The 18,279-nt window shown below is 40.8% G+C and overlaps 1 protein-coding gene across 4 annotated transcripts in view; it reads right to left on the bottom strand.

The window, feature by feature from the left end:
• Positions 1–18,279, bottom strand: part of FGGY (FGGY carbohydrate kinase domain containing) — a 156,149-nt gene that overhangs the window by 32,604 nt on the left and 105,266 nt on the right. For all 4 annotated transcript variants that reach the window (XM_071436844.1, XM_071436846.1, XM_071436845.1 and 1 more), the window contains 5 exons: positions 14,728–14,789; positions 9,382–9,529; positions 7,965–8,039; positions 4,752–4,872; positions 2,112–2,206 (listed from right to left, as the gene is read on the bottom strand). In XM_071436844.1, the coding sequence (XP_071292945.1) occupies positions 2,112–2,206; positions 4,752–4,872; positions 7,965–8,039; positions 9,382–9,529; positions 14,728–14,789 (501 nt within the window). The remainder of the gene's footprint in view (positions 1–2,111; positions 2,207–4,751; positions 4,873–7,964; positions 8,040–9,381; positions 9,530–14,727; positions 14,790–18,279) is intronic.

The following is an 18,279-nucleotide window of genomic DNA, read 5'->3' as shown; positions in this document are numbered from 1 at the left end:
GGACCTTGCCTTTGTGTCCAGATTCTGAGTGAGGCAGCTGCTCTGACCTGGCTGCCCCATGCCCCAAATACCTACAGGATGCACATTCCACCAAATTTGGCATCCCTGGTGGGCAGCAGCCAGAGCTCTTGTCAGCAGAGCATGGTAAAGATGGGCTAAGATTAACAGAAGTGATTTGGAGGGATCCAGATTTGGGTGCTACTTCCAAGCTGTCCTAAAACTGCTTGAGTTTTAGCAAGTGGAGAACAGCCAACCCATAAAAACCAGGGAGCTTTTAAACATTTTGATTCTGACATTGAGTGGAAATGTCCAAAAATTGTTCTGAGAAATGTGACCAGTGACTGGGAAAAATACAGTAAAAATCCCTTTCAAAAAACCATAGACCTAAGGAGAGAGGTTATTGTAAAAAACCCACAGCTCTCTCCTTTACTATTAGACTGAGCAAACAAAGAGCTTTGCAAAGCACAGTAATTAAGCACAAACCATCTATTAGAGGAGAGGTAATAACCTGTATTTGCAAAATCTACAAAGATGCTGAATGTTTGCAGCACCTCTAAGAAAGAGTTGTTTTGGAAGATGTGTTACAAAAATAAATGTCAGAGAGGTTATTGAACTGCAGTGGTAGATACACATTTGCACTTCCCCGACCCTAAAATAAATTTATTCAATTTCTCCTTTGTGATCCCATGTAGCTAAATGATTTTAAAAATATTCATATCTGTTCTGACATTACTGATGTTCTTCTGAAATATTTTTATATATAAGGGCGGGGTTAAAAACTAAAGGTAAGTGGATACACAAAAATTGTATAAAACACAACACAGAAAACTTCACAGCATTGGATTTTTCCAATGCTGATAAAAACAGACTTAATAAATCAGTTTTGAGATGTTCAGTTATTGTACAGTAGTGAAAAACATCCTAGACTTGGAATGAAATATGTATTTGAAGGCAGAAGATTAACAGAAGAGTAAGAATTGAAGTCCTGTCACCAAAAGTTGCTACTGAAATTACATTTATCAAAATAAGGCCTCCTTACAAGCACTAGAATTATTACACACAGATATGTATGTTGCACTGTGTATTTCCTGCAGTGGGATTCAGTTTAATGGAAACATTCTTATGAAAGGAAACTTCTCTTTGTGCTAACCTACCCAGCTCTGTAGAATATTCCCATTTGGAGAAGTGCCAAGCACAGCCCAGCTCCTCAGCTTATGCTGAGCTGTTTATTGATTCCAGTGGAACTGCACCAATTTAACCAGGTCAAGGAGCTGACCTCCCTATTCACAAAATATCTCCAGATAAGCTTTTGTGCAAAATTTCATCTACAAATATCTGTCCCTGATGTTATAAAGCAAAATGCAACAAATGTATTAGGGACCATCCTGATAAATCATTTTGTCCAAATGCATTTTGCTCTACAGTGTCTTTGTGCAGCATGAGGAGAGGACATGGCTTATGGGATTGCCAGGTGGGAAAACAGGCATGATTTGGGACAGTCAGACCCTTCTTTGGGTTTCTGATGCCACTGTTGTTTGCATAAATGCAGCTAAGCTATGCTTTGACTGATCCACCAAAAGTAAAAGCCTCACTGCTACTTTTTCAGCTGTTAATGGACTGAAATAACATGAATGAACATGCAGTTCCATCCTCATTATTAACTCTGCATTCACTGGGGGCAGGACAAGAGCTAAGATGTGTTATTTTTTATGGCATAAATAATGCTATGTTGCTTCTTAGGTTTAACATCCCTCAATATGAAGGAAGGAAAGTAGGACAAATGTACCTGAGATGAAAGTGTGACCTTCCTGCAGGATCAGAGCCTTACCAAATTCCCTGTTTTGTCTGTAAAATTACATGGGCTAACTTCATACACAGCAGCTTCTATGCATGTCCCCACACATGTGCAAAGGCAAATGAATCCTCAACACACCTAAATAATATCTGGAGTTAAACAGAGGGTGGAGAGAAAGCGATGCTGGATCTTGTCTGCCTGTGCAGAAGGGACAAACTTTTCCACTTGGATTTAGGTGTGTGCGTGGTGCCAGAAGTCAAGGTGTAAGACACATTAAAACTGAACAGAAAATGACACAAAATCAGGTACTGCATACCTGGATAGATGCAAAATCCCCAGAAGCACAAGCTCCAAGAATAGCAGCACCCACCAAAACAGACTCCACTTCTTTGGACAGCACAACAGGTTTGCCTGCAGAGGGAAGAGCCAGGTCTCTGTTAGAGAACGCAGCAGCACCAGCAGCTCCACAAATAATTTTAAAAAAATAGACAAAAAAGGAATCAAAAACCATTATTCAAAACCCCATTCAGAGCTACATTCTGCTGTAGGTTAATGTAAATTTCTCTGATCTGTGCTTCCAGGCTCCAAGGAAAGTGCAGCATTTAAATAAAATCATTTTAGTAAAATATTAATGCAGAACCTAAAGCACACAAAAACCAACCCCCCAGATCTTTGACACTGGCTATTTATCTCATTCAAAGGGCTTGGTATAAACCTGTTACCCACACCCTCCAAACCCACGTGCCTATTAAAAGTTGACCTGGAGGGGAAAACAAGGCAGTCTCCTTTTTGTTTCTTTTGCAACAAACAAAAAAAGACTGTTTGTGTTTGGTTTTGAACATACAGCCAACAAAGCCAGCCTGGTTTTGCTGGAAGACATGAAAATATGAGTAGTAAACTTTCTCAAGCTATATATGAAATAATAAGAGAAATCTTGTCTTCCAATTTGTGCAAGATACTGGAAAACAAAATTAAAACACTGGAAAAACAAGCAAACAAAATTCTAAGTAGAATAATTCTAAAGTAGAATTAAATATTAGTGTTTCATCACCCATGGGTACTACTGAGAACATACTTTCCCTTGGTTTATGCAGAATTTTCTGAGACCTGTTTCACTAGTGTAAAGAAAAGCAGGAAAAAGCTAAAAAAACAAACAAAAACTAGCCTTTCTTAATTCCCCTGAAAAATCTAAACCAAGAGCAGAAATCTAAATACTTTTCTAGCTGCACTTCAGATGCTTATCCTCACTAAACTGAAAACTTTAATATTCCTGCAGTATTTGGCACGTGTCTGCATTTCCAGTACTGAGATAACGTCATTCAGTGAATGATGATGCAAACACAGGGGTGGGAGCCGGGATTCCTGCTCAGAACTGTCTCCACCATATTATACCCAAAAAATGCTGCTCCTGAGAGCCAGCAGTAAGATTAGAAGGAGCTGAAATTTGGGTGAAGTCCTAAAATCAGCCACGAACAACCTCCATAGAGGAGAAAGGCAAAACACCCCACTTTGCAAAATAAAATTATTGATGTAAAAAAGCAAATTCACCTCGCACCAGGCTTTCAGTTAGTTGATGCAAAGCTCGCCCTGTCACCTGAGCATTCCTGCAGCTCAGCTGAAGCACAGCTCAGGACTTGGGTCAGCTTGGAACAGCAAATCTCAAGCTCAGAGCTCTGTGGCTCATTGCCAGGCGTCAGTGAGCAATTTTCAGCGTGCTCTAAAATTTACTGCCCATTTCCCGCACGGTCAGAATGAATACGGAATTCTTACCAGGCAAACAAAAAGATCAAGATACTTTTTAAGTGGCCTGTGGAATTATCTATTGGATGTCTGCATGGCTGAGTCATGGGCATTTGTTGCTAACAATAATATATTCAGATTTTTTTCTTTTCAGGAAAGAATGGGGGATTGATCCTGGAATGTTAGTTATTTTATCTGATAGGCTCTAATGAGTTCAACATAACCAAGAGCATTTCAGTCAGATGAACTCTGACATCCCTTGTCAGTCACTGATTTTACAAATGGGGGAGAACTCCAGACTGCAAAAAGGCCTTTTTGTACTGAATTGTACTTGGCCATTAGTTACAGTCAAAGAACTTGTGATTACATTTTAATCAGAATACCTTTTCACAGATCTTTTCTTTTACACATCACCACCCAGCAGCCCAACTCTACATGTAGCTGAAATTCACCTAAAGTATGTGTTTTGGAAGGAAAGGCACGGACTTTACAACATTTTTCACAAAGCATCACTTTGAGTACAATATATTTAGTGAATTTTAAGGTCAAGAGGCATTATGTTTTTTGCTTGTCCATCAAGGTTATAAAGCATGTTTTGATTGATGTCAGATCTCCAGACCAAACTCCCCGAATTTGGGCCTTAAACTTCATTTATGACACCTTAACTGATCTTAATTTGAAATAAACCCAAAACACACATCACTCAATGTTTCTCTGAAGTCCTTTACACTAAATTTTGTTATTTTTTCCACATTTTTGAAGTATATTCAACTGACTCGCAGGTGTACAGAGATGTCCAACACACACAGGCTGAAGGGAGACCAAAAACACCATGGAGTGAAACACCATGGAGTTCCTCTTGTAGTGAAACACACAACCAGGGCCTTCCACCCACCAGGAATTCTACAAAACCAAGGGCAACACCTTGCAGGAGCAAGGATCCAGATGTTGTCCCCTAAACCACGTCAGTGACACGGGCACGGAAGCAATTCAGGAAAGAATTGTTCTGTAGGATGGATGCAATGCCCAGCATGAGCAGGAAGTGTCACAAGCCAAATAGGGTGAAGCCAAAGAAGGAACATTTCATTGCACACTTTTTTGGTTCATGCAGCAAAATACAGCTCTATATGAAGTCTTTATTTTTCCAAAGATGAAGTACTTATACACCTAAAAAAAAAGTATTTCCATTCCTTTCCATGCACTTCCCCAAGCTCACCAGTAATGTCAGCATGCATCTGCACAAAGAGAGGGTTCTTGCTCAGCCCACCACACAGGAACAGCGTGGTGATCTCATGTCCTGCAGCCTGCATCGCCTCCAAGATGTGTCTTGTTCCTAACTTCAAAAAGGGGAAAAAAACAGAATCAGGTGAACACAGGAGAGCAGCCAGGAGCAGTAACACACCTGCATGGCAAAGGCATCCCCACCGAAACCTTCTCTTTACTTTGTGCAGCAGCATCTGAAAATCCAGCTCAGTAAAGAGGTTTCAATTCTGAAGCCAAATAGCAAAACAGAACAAAAAGAGAACAGCAAATAAAAAACTGTTTTCTGTCTTTTCAGCAAAAAAGGAAAACCTGAAGAATTTTGAATTGGCTTAACTATTTCTCTTGGCCTTTGCCCTATGCAAAATAAAATGTTCCACTTCATGGCTGGATTAATTGAAACATCTCAAATGCAGGCATATTTTAAACTTTTCATTTACAGTCTCCATTCTGAGAAACTCAAATCAGAATGGCACAAGCAAATGCTTTGCCATTTTCAAAAAAAATTTTTTTTTTCTTTTTGTTCGCTCTGCTTCCCTCCTCACCGAAGTCAACCTTCTCCCTATTTCCCTCTTTCAAGAATATTTTCCATTTCTTTAACAAACTATTTGACCAAAACCAATTCCCAGCTCTTTATAATACCTTGGAAGTTAAGTTTGGAGCTCCTATTTGACAAAATGTCAAATTCAAGGCAAAATGTTGCCCAGGCTGACTCTTGGTAGGCAGATTCCCCACAATCTGGTCATAGTTTTCATAAACTGTTATTTAAGTTTTCTTTAGACCATGCTGCAGTTCATTAAGAGGACAGCAGCTGTAACAAACCCCTCTTCAAATAAAAGCTACTGAAAATTGAACTTGCAGAGCTCCACCAGGCTGGAGATGTCCACAGTGAATGCCCAGCACTATTCTGGACAGGCCTTCAAATGTATTTTGATTTTTAGACAAGCAGTTCAGAGGAACCTGAGCAGCCTCAGCCCCAGCTGACTAAATCCATTGCTTCCCTATTGACACAGAGGACTGGTCTCCAAATTGCACAGCCATGATTTTAATTATGGAAAAATCAACTGCTCCAAAAGGAGCCTGCCTGCTCAGAACAGGCTGGACAGCCACAATTACATCTCTGATCATGTTCTCATCTGGCCAACTGTTGCATTGCATTTTGCAGTGAATAGTTAAAAGGAGATTCTCTTTCACTGCTTCTGAAATTCAAATTTATTAACAACTTCTCTCACAACATACACACGTCAAAGACCCTGAGAAAGAACATGCTGTGAAAATTATTTTGTGTTTACCTGCCTGGAAAATTGTATTCACACAGCAATTTAAATTAAAGCCAGACTTATTTCACTGTGGGTGGGGGGGGAACTAATTTAATCCTGGGTTGGAGAAAATGCAAATTGAGGGGCTTCAAATGCAAATTTTATATAAAAAGGAAAAAGCATCTCCTGCTGAAAAGAAAACTAGAGATTAACATTCTGTGGGCAGGCCTACACTTTGTACAAGATTTTTACATAGGTTTAAAGTTTATCTTCCACCCATTGAAGACAGCTAATGGTACAAGATTACTACAACTGTTTCCTTCAATAAAAGTGAAGCTAAAATTGGGAGTGAAAATTTGATTTCCTAGGTATCCCATTAGCAATTAGTAAATATATAGAGTCAAAACCAATGCTTTCTGTCTACTTTTTAGTTACTGTTTCAATAATGCTTTGGGGAAAAAATAATTTCCCTTAACTTATAGTGATAAGAAAACTACAATATGTCCTTTTTATATTAAATCAGCTCAATCAGCTCTCCAAAAGATATGCAGCTGCTGAGTTTACTGCTCAAGACAGTATTTGTGTTTTACAATCAAGTTTGAGCTGTATCATATAATGAGATAATAGGTGACTTTCCCAGGATTTCCAGCAGAGAAGGTTTCCACTTCGTTAGCACAAGATAATCACAGGGCACCTGTTCCAGACTGGGAAGTTCCTTTCAGGGGCAGGATCAGTCCCTGGCATTGTTGAACCTCTCCTCCACTTTATTCTTTCAATGGTGGGATTATACTGAAGCATCAGGTATAACCCAGTTACATTCATCTGCAAAAGGCTCCAAACTCACAACAATGAATCCCAGGCTGGGGTTAAGTTCTCCTTATTTGCTGAAGAGGGAGGGTTAACACATGAGATGAACAATTCCCAATAAATTTACAGCAGCCGCCCACCCTCTCCATCCCAGATGGCTGACCCAGCCTAGAAAAGTTGTTGTTTAACCAGGAGAGGAGTTTGGAAGTTTTCCAGCTGAACAGTTTTGTCAGGAAAACTCCCCAATTCATCAGACTGTTCGTGTTTTGCAAAAACACCTCAAGTTCAACAAACTTTAAAAAAAATAAAAATAAAAAATGGACAGAGAGGATGTTAAAGGAATGTGGATTTCAGTCACCAGAGGGCTGGGGACAGCACGTCCCACTGGAAACACCCTGGGCCAGGCTTTCCAAACCACTTCTGTGAGCCAGGGTTTCACCTCAAAACAGAAATTCTTGTGAACTGGAAATCCTGGGTTCAACAGAAAATCAGGGCAGAACAAAAAGAATTCTGAGAAATTCCCCATCCCTGGTGCTGGCAAACAGCAGGGACATTTCCCAGCCTCCCTGTCCTGCCCAGCCAGGGCCACAGGCTGGGACTGCTCCCCTTGGGGCAGGGACACAGATGTGCCCTGCTGGCACTGAGGCACAGCCCTGGCACAGAGCTCTGCCTCACCCAGCGGGCAGGGAGGGCACAGCCACGGATTTGGGAACAATCTGAAGCTGAGGCTTTTCAGGGCAGCACAGAGCCCTTTGTACAACTGCCAGAGCTTTTCTCCCCCTCTCTCAGCCTCCCTCAGGACAGCTGGGATGTGAACACTGCTCCTTGTGCTGTCAGCCTCCTCCCTCACATCTGCACCAGAGGCAAAAGCTCCACCTACAGAATTGCCATAAGGACAGGATTTTTAGGGGAACATCTTCCCCCACAGTCTGCTGATTATCCTCCAGTTGGGAGTGGTCACCAATGTGGGTGAACAGTATCTTGCTCCTTTAAGAAGCCCATTAAGTGAATTCATGTATTATTAGAAATCTGATTAGCAGAAGGGAATGATCAGTCTGCACAGAACAATTCATTTCTTCTTTTATGCACTAAAAATGTCTTACAGCAATGGCTTGGATCGTGGCCAGGTAGATAAGGGCAAGTTCATCCAGACCCCGAGACAATGTTAGTCCAACAACCTGTGCAAAGATCAAAAGGAAGATGTAAAAATCCAGCCAAAGTAAAACTCTATTATTCTCTATGGCTTCTTGTTGTAACAAGTTTTAAGTGCTAATTCCAAGCCATGCTCCTGTGAGCTGTACACATAATGTTATGTTAAACATGTTATTCCTGATCTGGGGAAGAGCCACATAAATTATCCTTGCCCTTGTGAAGAAATAAAGAACAAACAGCATATTGTATGGGATTAGAGATAGATTAACTCTGACAGTTTTATGTTATGACTCAGATATTGCTCGTGAATGTATTTAATGTAATAATATGAAAATGCTATTACATAAAAATAACTTTTTAAAAGCATTTCTCCCCCTCCCTCCCAAGCACCCTAACACTAAAACACAATTAATAATTAAATACTATATCTTAACCTCCTTTACTCTGACATAAATCAATACTGCACTGTAGTTACTCTGGATTAATATCAGGCAAGACCTGAACACAGACAGAATTGTGACAGAAAAAATGGGTTGCTATTACCAGTATTTGCATACAGCCATCATAGCAAGGAAATTCTGATTTTGCTGCAGCATGTAATTCTTTCATAAAATAATGGAGGTATTATTAGGACCCAAAAATATATAGGCCTTTTTTTTTAAATGTTTCCCTCATTTGTGGCTTAAAACATGCAGCAGAGCTTATGCCTTTCCTATCTCAGCCTTAAATACAGCAGATTTTGGTGCTGGCGAGCAGCTTGAGAGGCTCACTTCAAGGACAATTTGCCATTTTCAAGGAGATATTTGCATTAATCACCAGGTATTTTGATATCACCAGCTTATACTCTTATGACACCCTTCTGTTACAGTTCTGCACAGCCCTGGCCTGTGAGTGAGCTGATCTACCACTGTAAATTCAAGGAAGAGGAACACCCAAACTCTGGAAGTTGGGCTGAAAAGCTGTCTAAATCAACCACCTATGGTGAGAATATTTCATTCCTTTCCCAGACAGGTTTACCCAAATTTCTCTTGAAATTCATTGCAACAAATTGTAAGATTTGTTATCTCACAGATGAGATAAGAGCAGCAGGAGCTGTGAAATGTGATTCCTAGGAAAGGTACCTGCACACACAGAACATTCCTCAAGTTTTTAGAAAATTAATGTGGCTGTAGTGATACCACAAGTACAATAATCTCTGGTTTTCTACTGAAACATCAGCAATGCAGCAAGAAACCCAAATCGTTTGGGACAGTGTAAATAGCTAAGGAGGAGTACTCTCAAAATTGAAGAAAAGCTCCTTCCAAAATGCTTTTTTTTTTTTCTTTTTACCCTGTATTGACCTTTTTGCAAAGACAGGCTGTTTCTTACCATGCCCTTTAGTGTCAGATCTGTTAAGGGAGATCTGTTACCATGGAAATCTGGCCAAACATGTAAATCAACAGTGAGGAAACCCACAGGCAAAGATTTCTTAATCAGATCCAGGTGACTGTTCAAGTATGTATATATACTGTGAGCACTGCAAGAAAAACAAGTTGGAAAAAGAGGGGGGAGGTTATTCCTCAAACATAAAACATTTGTACCACCACCAAATGCAGAATCCCCACCAAAGAACAGCAAAACCCCACTGCCTGCCAAGGCCATGGCACTGCAAGGATATCTCTGTGCACGTGGGCTCAACAGGCCATCAGAATTCCTTAATTTCCTGGGATGAGGGGAGATAATGTGACCTTGAGCTTGTCCACTGACTCCTAAGAGTCCCCAGAGCTGTTTGAGATTTGGGGGCTGCTGCTGCTCCTCTCCCACAGCTGAGGGAGGAGTAAGGAGGATTCCAGACAGAAATGAAAACCAAATTCCTTTGCAAATGTTTAAAAATTTCTCTGATTAATCAATAGCTGGATGTACAGCTTTCCTTTTTTAAACCATAATTATTTCAGTGTGTGTTATGATTAAAATGCAGCACTAAGGGTGGAGGAGAGAAAGTGAGTGGCTGCTATTTTAGGGAGGAGCCCAACATGGGCCTAAATATGATTGTATCTAAGTTCAGATGCTACACCCAACTCCACAATATCCAACAGACATTTTTCCTGGACTTAAGACTAATGGTGAATTCTTCAGTGCCTTGGCTTGCAATGACTCTAGTGACATTCCATTTAAAAAATGTTGCAATTACACTCAGAATATTTTTTTCAAACACTCATCCTATCACAAACAAACCCATAGATATTTTCCAACTCCTTGGAAACCTCCAAGCAGGGCATTTAATTCTAGACATGTGGGTCAATAATAGCATCTAACCCTAATTACAATTGATTAGTCATTGTCTCATCCACTGCAGACCCAAACAGTGATATTCATTTAGCCTCTACATGTATATTCAATCATGCACTAATGAGATCCCTAAGGGAATTTGGCATATGCTTTACTAGTTTGACTTCTGACCCACTAGCAGCTGTATATTTATACTTTGCATTCAACCATTCAGCTGCATGTTTTTTCAATTATACCTTACCATGTGTACATTATCAGAGGATATCATTCAAAATGAAGTACACTTGGAAGACATTAAAATAACTAATTTACATCATTATTCACGTCCTTTAAATGTGCTTTATGTGTCTTCCTGGACCCGAATTATGATAATTTGGAGGTCACCATCATTTCTTTCCTGTTCTTGTAAAAGTGGCCCTGTTTTCTCCATCCCTAAAGCAGTACATGCTAAGGATAAAGTAGTTTTAATTCCAGCCTCAATCATGGCTTGACTGTTGGGAAGGATAAAAAAGGAAAGCTTCACTCAACCACCAGACATCCCAGCCTCTCTCTCCTCTCCTCTCCTCTCCATCCTGGTTGATTGCTCTCACAAGGATTAGCCATTTGTGCAGCTCTGTCAGAACACAAGGACTTGGACAAAAGGAGGCTGAAGTTGAGCCAAATATGCTTAAGATCCACATAACCTTGGAATTACACATTTTCCCACACCTTTTCACATTTTATTTTTTCCTAAATATAGATAAGGCTTCAAGGCACTACATTTGGACTGAGTGACCAGCAAAATCCCTCCAACACCTGCCAGAGCCTGTTTTACCACCTTTGTGTTTAACACAGTGTAACATCATCACCTCCTGGAGCTTTTTCTACTCAGCTCTCTGTGAAAGTATCAGTGGCAGCTGCCTCTGACCTGCAGAGCTGAGCATGAGCTGTTGCCATGAAAAAGGAACTGTGCTGAAAGTGGAGAATAGAAATCAATGCAAGGCTGCCCAGAGCTGTGATCATACGTGGGACATAATTTCAGAAAGCAACCAGAGGTTGGTATTTAACCTGAAAGATGCCAGCAGGTATCTTTCAGGGAAAAAAAAAATCCTAAATTTTTTGATTTCTAAATTAAAAAAAAGGGCTCTAAACCATCTAGAGGCACAGAGAACTGCCAAATATGATTCTTATATTCTGCTAGAAAGATGCCAGAATTGCTGGTGGATGTTGTGTGTGTAACTTCAATGCTTTATTTTCAGGAGACATCTCTTTAGATGGGGAAATGGCATTGAGATCTATAGGAAAGGGAATTCTGCCCTAAAACAGCACCTCACCAAGTGCCAAAGGACACAAACTTTGTTGCCTGTTAGACACTTTCCTTCTCTATCAGATTAGAAATGGTCATTCTAGAAAACAGAATTATTTAAACTTTAGAGCGAAAAGAATCATATTATCTCTTTTAATTTCCTACTCTAATCTACCTGAATAGGATTTAAAAGAGCAGGGATGACTAAATGTCAGACCTACACAATATGTAGGATGAGGAGCAAAAGTGATAAGATCACAGCAATTTCTGCAACTCACTGAACTGCCTGAAAAACCCCAAGTTTTGGTGCTCACAGACTGTGCCCATCAGATAGACCAAATGCTACATTTAAATTGTCCAGAAAATCCTTGTGTAATTCAACTCTCTCCAATTCCAGTAAAAGAAGGGTAAAAAAGAACCCAGGAATAGGAACTGGGAGGGTTGCACAAGCCTGGCCTTCAGCAGCAGTGGTCAGAGCTGCTTGTCTGAGCCTCTCACACCCTCCCAAGTCACCACAAATCTCTGCAGTGGTGCTACAACAGCTGGAAATCTGCTCTGGTGGGGCAAAGGAGAGTTTGCACAGGGAAACTCCCCAGATCAGCTGCTCAGCAGGGACCTGCCATTCCATACCTGCTTCTCAGCAGCCTCAGGAGAAAGGGAGGACAGGTTTGGGGAGGCAGAAGGAGGTGAGAGCAAGCAAGAGGCATGGATTTGTGACCTCTGATGTTCTTTATTTAATGATCCAGACATGCATGTGCTTAACTCTTCATCACACCCAGTATGGGAAGGAAAGACAATATGGAACTGCACACCAAAGTATGGAATCCTCATTTGGTTTCCCCTCCATGGCTATCTGCAGTGGCTGAACAGAGTCAAATTCCTACAGCCACACAGAGAGTACCCTTAAACATAATAAACCAAAATTCTCTGATCTGTTCTGCTGAGAATCCCAGTGAAATAATTTATCATCACAAATAATCCTCCAAAAAAAGGTACCATGTTTGAAGGGAGCCTACAAGAAAGATGAAGAGAGACAATTACAAGGGCCAGGAGTGACAGCACAAGGGGGAATGGTTTCACAGTGCCAGAGGGCAGGGATGGGTGGGATATTGGGAAGGAATTGTTCCCTGTAAGGGTGGGGAGGCCCTGGACAGGCTGCCCAGAGAAGCTGGGCCTGTCCCTGGATCCCTGGAAGTGTCCAGGGCCAGGATGGACAGGGCTTGGAGCAGCCTGGGCTAGTGGGAGATGTCCCTGCCCATAGCAGGGGTGGGACTGGGTGGGCTCTAAGGTCCCTCCCAACTCACACCCTTCTGTGATTCTGGGATTATTTTTATTCTGTGTATATGACTTAATGTAGGTAAACACATAATCCAGAGTTTTGGCCAACAGCAGCTGCTACTTGTACCCAGAATAAGGCTGAATTTTGGGGAATCGTGGAAAAATAGAAAGGAAAAAATAAGAAAAAAACAAATAAGAAAAAAAACGAGTTCAAATTTCAAAGTTCGTGATTTTTGTTCATTCAAATGAAATTCTTTAAATTTAACAAATATTTGAGAAGGACAGGGAGACAGAAGATGAGAGAATTAATACAGGACTTGTTTAGTAAATTTGTAGCAATACCAATGTTTCATTAGGAGAGTGATACCTGGAAAGCATTACAAAAATACCATTGAGCAAATTAACTTAGTAAAATATTATCACTCTTTTTATAAACTATTACAACTCTTACTATGAGTGCTATTCTCCACCATGTTACTAACTGCAGGAGACTCAAATACAAAGTTATGGCACCATACCCTTGGATAATATGGGATTCTACTGCCAGTATTCTGAGTTTAGTGTCCTGTTCACATCACATTCTCAGTTTTTGCACTGTGGCATTGTTTGTGGTCAGTCAGTTTGGTATCAGACCCAGCAGACACAAGTAGGCTACTCCATAGGCATTCTTCCAGTACAAAAAAAAAAAAAAATGGTTTATCCTGGCATTACAGACTAAACTGTTTGTCTTATGCTCATGCTTCAAATGGGGGCACTGGAAAAATGGCCTGGAAGCCAGAATTTTGAAAAAGACCCAGTTCAATCTTTATTCCAAACATACACAGATGCATTTATTTCCTGATTTCCTTTTCCAAAGAGCAACAAAGAGAATTCTAGGAAGCATGAATCTGTTTCATATTGAATGAAGTCCAATGCATTTCTGGGAATCCTGGTCAAGTTCTTAACAAACAAGTAAGGCAGTGGGCCCTGCAAGGCAAGGAAGGGTCATCCAGAGAAACCAGGTAGAGCTTTATCTCCCCAGGGAGGACTGAAAATATCTCTGTATCAGCATGTGCTTAATCCATCCATCAGGACTGGCCCTGCCTCTCAGACCAGAGGGAGAAAATGAAGGGAAAATGCCAAGTTTGCTGGGTTTTTTCTTTAATCTAAGGAGGAAAAAGACATTTAAGAGAATCACATGTTCATCCAACGTGCCCAGCTGTTCAGCTAAGACCTCTCTGGGAGTGATGTGAACCATCTCAGAATGAATCCAAGCCAAAAAAGCTTGAGGAAGTCCAGGCCTGACAGAAGTGTCTGAACTGTCTTCATCCACTTCTAAAGCAGAACAAGCTCAAATTCCACATCACACACAGCCTCTTGTTCAAGGAATCCTGGAGCTACCTCCAAGTCCCCCCTCCATTTAAAGCTTTGTCTGAAAATTCATCCTGTGTTTCTCTGTTCTATTTGTGCTGCCAAGCAGGAGTTTCTCATACAGTGGCTACACCTTCCTTTAGATGACTGTTTCAAAAATACTGAATAATATATTCCTAATTAAGCTACGTCCCATCCTTGGAGCTTAATTATTTCTCCTACAAATTAAGATCTATTGCTAGCCCAAGGCATGGAGGTCTGCTGAACAGACTCTGGGTTGGTGCTATAGAATCAAGAAATACCTTGGGCTTGATAGAAAAGCAAAAAGTTAACAAGATTACTTAGATATGCCACAGGTATCTGAGGGGAGTTTAAACCTTACATTTGTGAGCAATCACCTGGAAAGTCTTTGTAAATAGTTCCAGCCTGCTATCAGACTGATAATTCCCCTGAGTGAGAGTGAGGACACTGCTGGGAATACAGTGTGCATCAGTCTGTGATGCAGATATGTGATAAAGGAATAAAACACTGACCTGGCTTCAGCCTTGGCCTCCAATTCTGGGAAGGCGACGTGGCCTCGCACCACATGATCGATCTGAAAAAGACAAAAGCAACATTTTGAGGATGATTACATCTTGAAAATTCAATCCTGGAAAAGGGAAGCTCTAAATAAGACAAGAGAGCTTCTAAATTACTCATGAAGTGTTAAATCCTAGTCCTAGCAAAGCCAATGGCAAAACTCCCACTGAAATTCAGGATTTGGCATATAAACAGTAAGAAAAACAACCAACTTTGCACCAAACCCAAGCCAAATGCTAAGCATGCAGCTCCTCAGTCAGGAGATTAGGGTGAAAGAATGACTTTTTTCCTGTCCAACACCCCCTGCATGTCCTCTAGTCTGTCCCATTCTGAATGGATATCCTCATTGGAATTCTACCAGAAGCATCTTCTTGGCCCAAATCCCTGCATCATCTTTCTCTATCACACTGTTATGATAAAACACAAGGTGTGTTGTCATCCTGATAGATGCCTCATGCCTTCATTGCAGGAAACAAAATGTATGCCCTGAGAAGCAATTATTGCTATAAAAGAGGATCAATATAAGCTCTGTCTTATGCTGAATTTATAAATCAGATTGTCCTTTCCCTCCAGAGTGGTTACCATTACTCACAAAACAAAGTATCAGGTAGAATAATATGGGCTTTTAAGGCAATAATTCAGCAGGTTTTGTGGCCTCTTGGTAATATCCCATCAGAGGTGACAGTAAAAGCTAAGGAGGCAAAACTACAGCTACTCAAGAGCACTGAGTATATTTGGCAGTACTTATTGACAGCAAATCACATTGGTATTTTATCTTAACAGCATGACTCTAGTCCTGAACCACATAATGAAGCATACACATGTGAACACAGCAAAGAAAATAATGCATGTCTGCTCTCCCTGAGATCAGCATCAAAGACAGAGGCCAAATGTGTGCATGCACCAGAAACACAGCTCAGGCCTGAATTCTGCAATCCTGCAGAATCTCTTCAGAACACAGGGGCAGCTCATAAATTCAGAAATAAATCTATAAATAAACATCATATATAGGTGTCTGCTCTGAAAACACTGTTACACAGAACTGCTACAGGAGTTACAAAGTTTCCCTTAATTCAAGCCATGGCCACATGAGGGATGCATCTAGAAACCCTTTTCTGTTATTTTTATTTCACATTTTGCAATGATGTCATGCCATCCTTTGTTTCCATTTTGCAATATATTTCTTCTTATAAATTTTGAAAATGTAGTGAAAAACCCCACTGAATATACAAATAAAGAACTCGCAGAATAAGGGACTTCTTAATTCTTCATTTGGACTCTATCTAAAACAGGTTTCAAAATCCAACTGATTCCTTTTGCAGCTGTATCCCCAAAAAATTGAGCTTTTTAAAGGGATCAACTTTACTTTTAAGAAGTTTGATCAGACTGTTGATCAGACTGTTCAAATTTTATGGAAATAATTCACTCTGGGGTGTTGATCAAGCAATGGAAAGAATCCTAAACAGGTCCTTTTTTTGTTTGTTTGTTTTCAGAAAACTTTAGGTGTGAGAAAGCAGGAGCTTTGAAATGACAGAGATAATAAATGCAGTGTACCCTGCACAGTGCACATGGCTGTGTCTCCTCCCATGGCTCCCTGTGTGTCTTCTGTTCACACCACCTCAAGAAAACCACAGGGGATATTCCAAGAGTGTTTTAATGAGACATTTTCCCTAATATTCCTAACAGTACTTCAAGCTCACTTTTGCTGTGGGTCCTAACAAGACTGTTCATTTTCCCCAGCAATTTCTTTAATGATTCAGGAACACCTTGTTCTCTGGTACAAGAAAGGAAAGGAATTTTAAAATCATCTTTTTCAAATGCCTTAACTCCCATTGTACATTTTAAGTGTGGAACCACTGTGAGCCAGCCAAGAACAACTACTGACTGCCTGTATCCTGTCTGGAACTTAGATAAGTGTATTTACCTGTTCAGAATTAAGCACACAGAAACTTCCTTCTCAAAAGTGTTCTTGCAAAGCAGCACACGAGATTTGCTATTTTCCTTGAAAAGTGGTAGTGTTATGAGCATTCATTTATTATTTTATATGGACATTATTTAATTTTATGTCTGGTTGTAGCAGTTATTTGTAAAATGGGACACTTTTTGGTCCTAGCCCGATCTTTGCCTGAAAAATTTAAAGCACACATATCCCACTTGCTGCAAAAGCAATTATTAAAAATTATTATTAATAATTAATTTGAAAGTTTTTAGCCACAAGGCTAAGGATGGGCTGGAGGTGGGGTGGGAAGCCAGGCTGCAGGAGGAGGAATGACTGCAGCTGTGACACAGAGGAACGTCAGGAGAGAGCACAGGAGGGATCCCAGTCACAGCTCAGCCTGGGGTGTGTCTGGGCTTCCTGATCCAGGAGGATTTCTGCTTCTCATTCAGTGACTGTTCCATATGGAATGTTTAAATGCAGCAATGCCCCAGTGCATTTCCTGGCCGTGTACTCCCATCTCCAGGCTTGTAAAGAGATGGGTGGTGCTGAGTCAGGAGTGATCACAGCTGCAGCTTGTGACAGACCAAACCCACCTGCACTTGGGGCTTTGCAGGGACACCCACAGGCCTGGAGCTCTCTCCTGCAGCCTCTCCAGAGGCCCCTGCAGCTCAGCCCTGAGGGCAGCCAGAGTGTCCTAAGGTTGGGCAAGGTGACACTGATGCCCCAGGTTTTAGCTTTTATATTTTTCAGATTCTGTACTACTTTAGTGTGCAGTTCTGAGCTTCATGTTAAGGGATGGTGAACTCTCTGCACAGAGCAGGGAGACAAAACAATTCCTGCTCCAGCTGGGCACCAAGGACAAATGATCCAAATCTCAGCCCAAGAGCACAAACAATGTGGACTGAAGAGAGAAAAACAAGCAGGGTGGGACTGCAGGGGCTAAAACTGGAATGGGACAATGAACTGCAAGATGCAAATGGAGCAGAACTTATAAAAATGTACCCCATGACAGGCCATCCATTTTGTGACCATTTTGGTTCATCTTGGGTGTAGCCCTGGCTGGGCTCTTGTGCTGCCCAAGGTGGATCCATTGAGGCCTTTTAATAAATCCCTGCTTTAGTCTTTAATTCTGTCTAGTCTCTGTTCTAGGGCAGCTTTCACAAAGCATCAACACAAGGAGATCCAGAAACCCCAGGGTTAAGCAAGTCACCAAGGACTTGCTGACACTTTTGGACTCAAGCCTAAATACTGATGTGTATAAGCAGCCTTTCTTTAAATTTGATATGTTTTACTTGTGACTGCCTTCCTGTAAATACAAAAATTCATTTTTTAGTGAACTCTGCTTAGCTTTAATTTTTATTGGTGAATTAAATTAACCTAGTGCTGTTAGATTCTTTGTACTCAGGGAAACAACTGAGGTGATGGAATAATGTGTTACCATGTTACTGTCCTGTCCCTATATCTTTCATTTATGCACATCAATGAACACAACTGATCTATATAATACAATATGTATCATTTGCTTCACCTCAAAGTCTGTGTCAGCCTCCTGCTAAAGCAAAGAATG

The sequence above is a fragment of the Agelaius tricolor genome, unplaced genomic scaffold (assembly GCF_023055355.1).
Source record: "Agelaius tricolor isolate 1412-34295 unplaced genomic scaffold, bAgeTri1.0.p SCAF_11, whole genome shotgun sequence".
In the NCBI taxonomy this organism is placed as follows: Eukaryota; Metazoa; Chordata; class Aves; order Passeriformes; family Icteridae; genus Agelaius; species Agelaius tricolor.
Note: the sequence above shows the minus strand (reverse complement) of the source record. Positions and strands in the feature narration are given on the sequence as shown.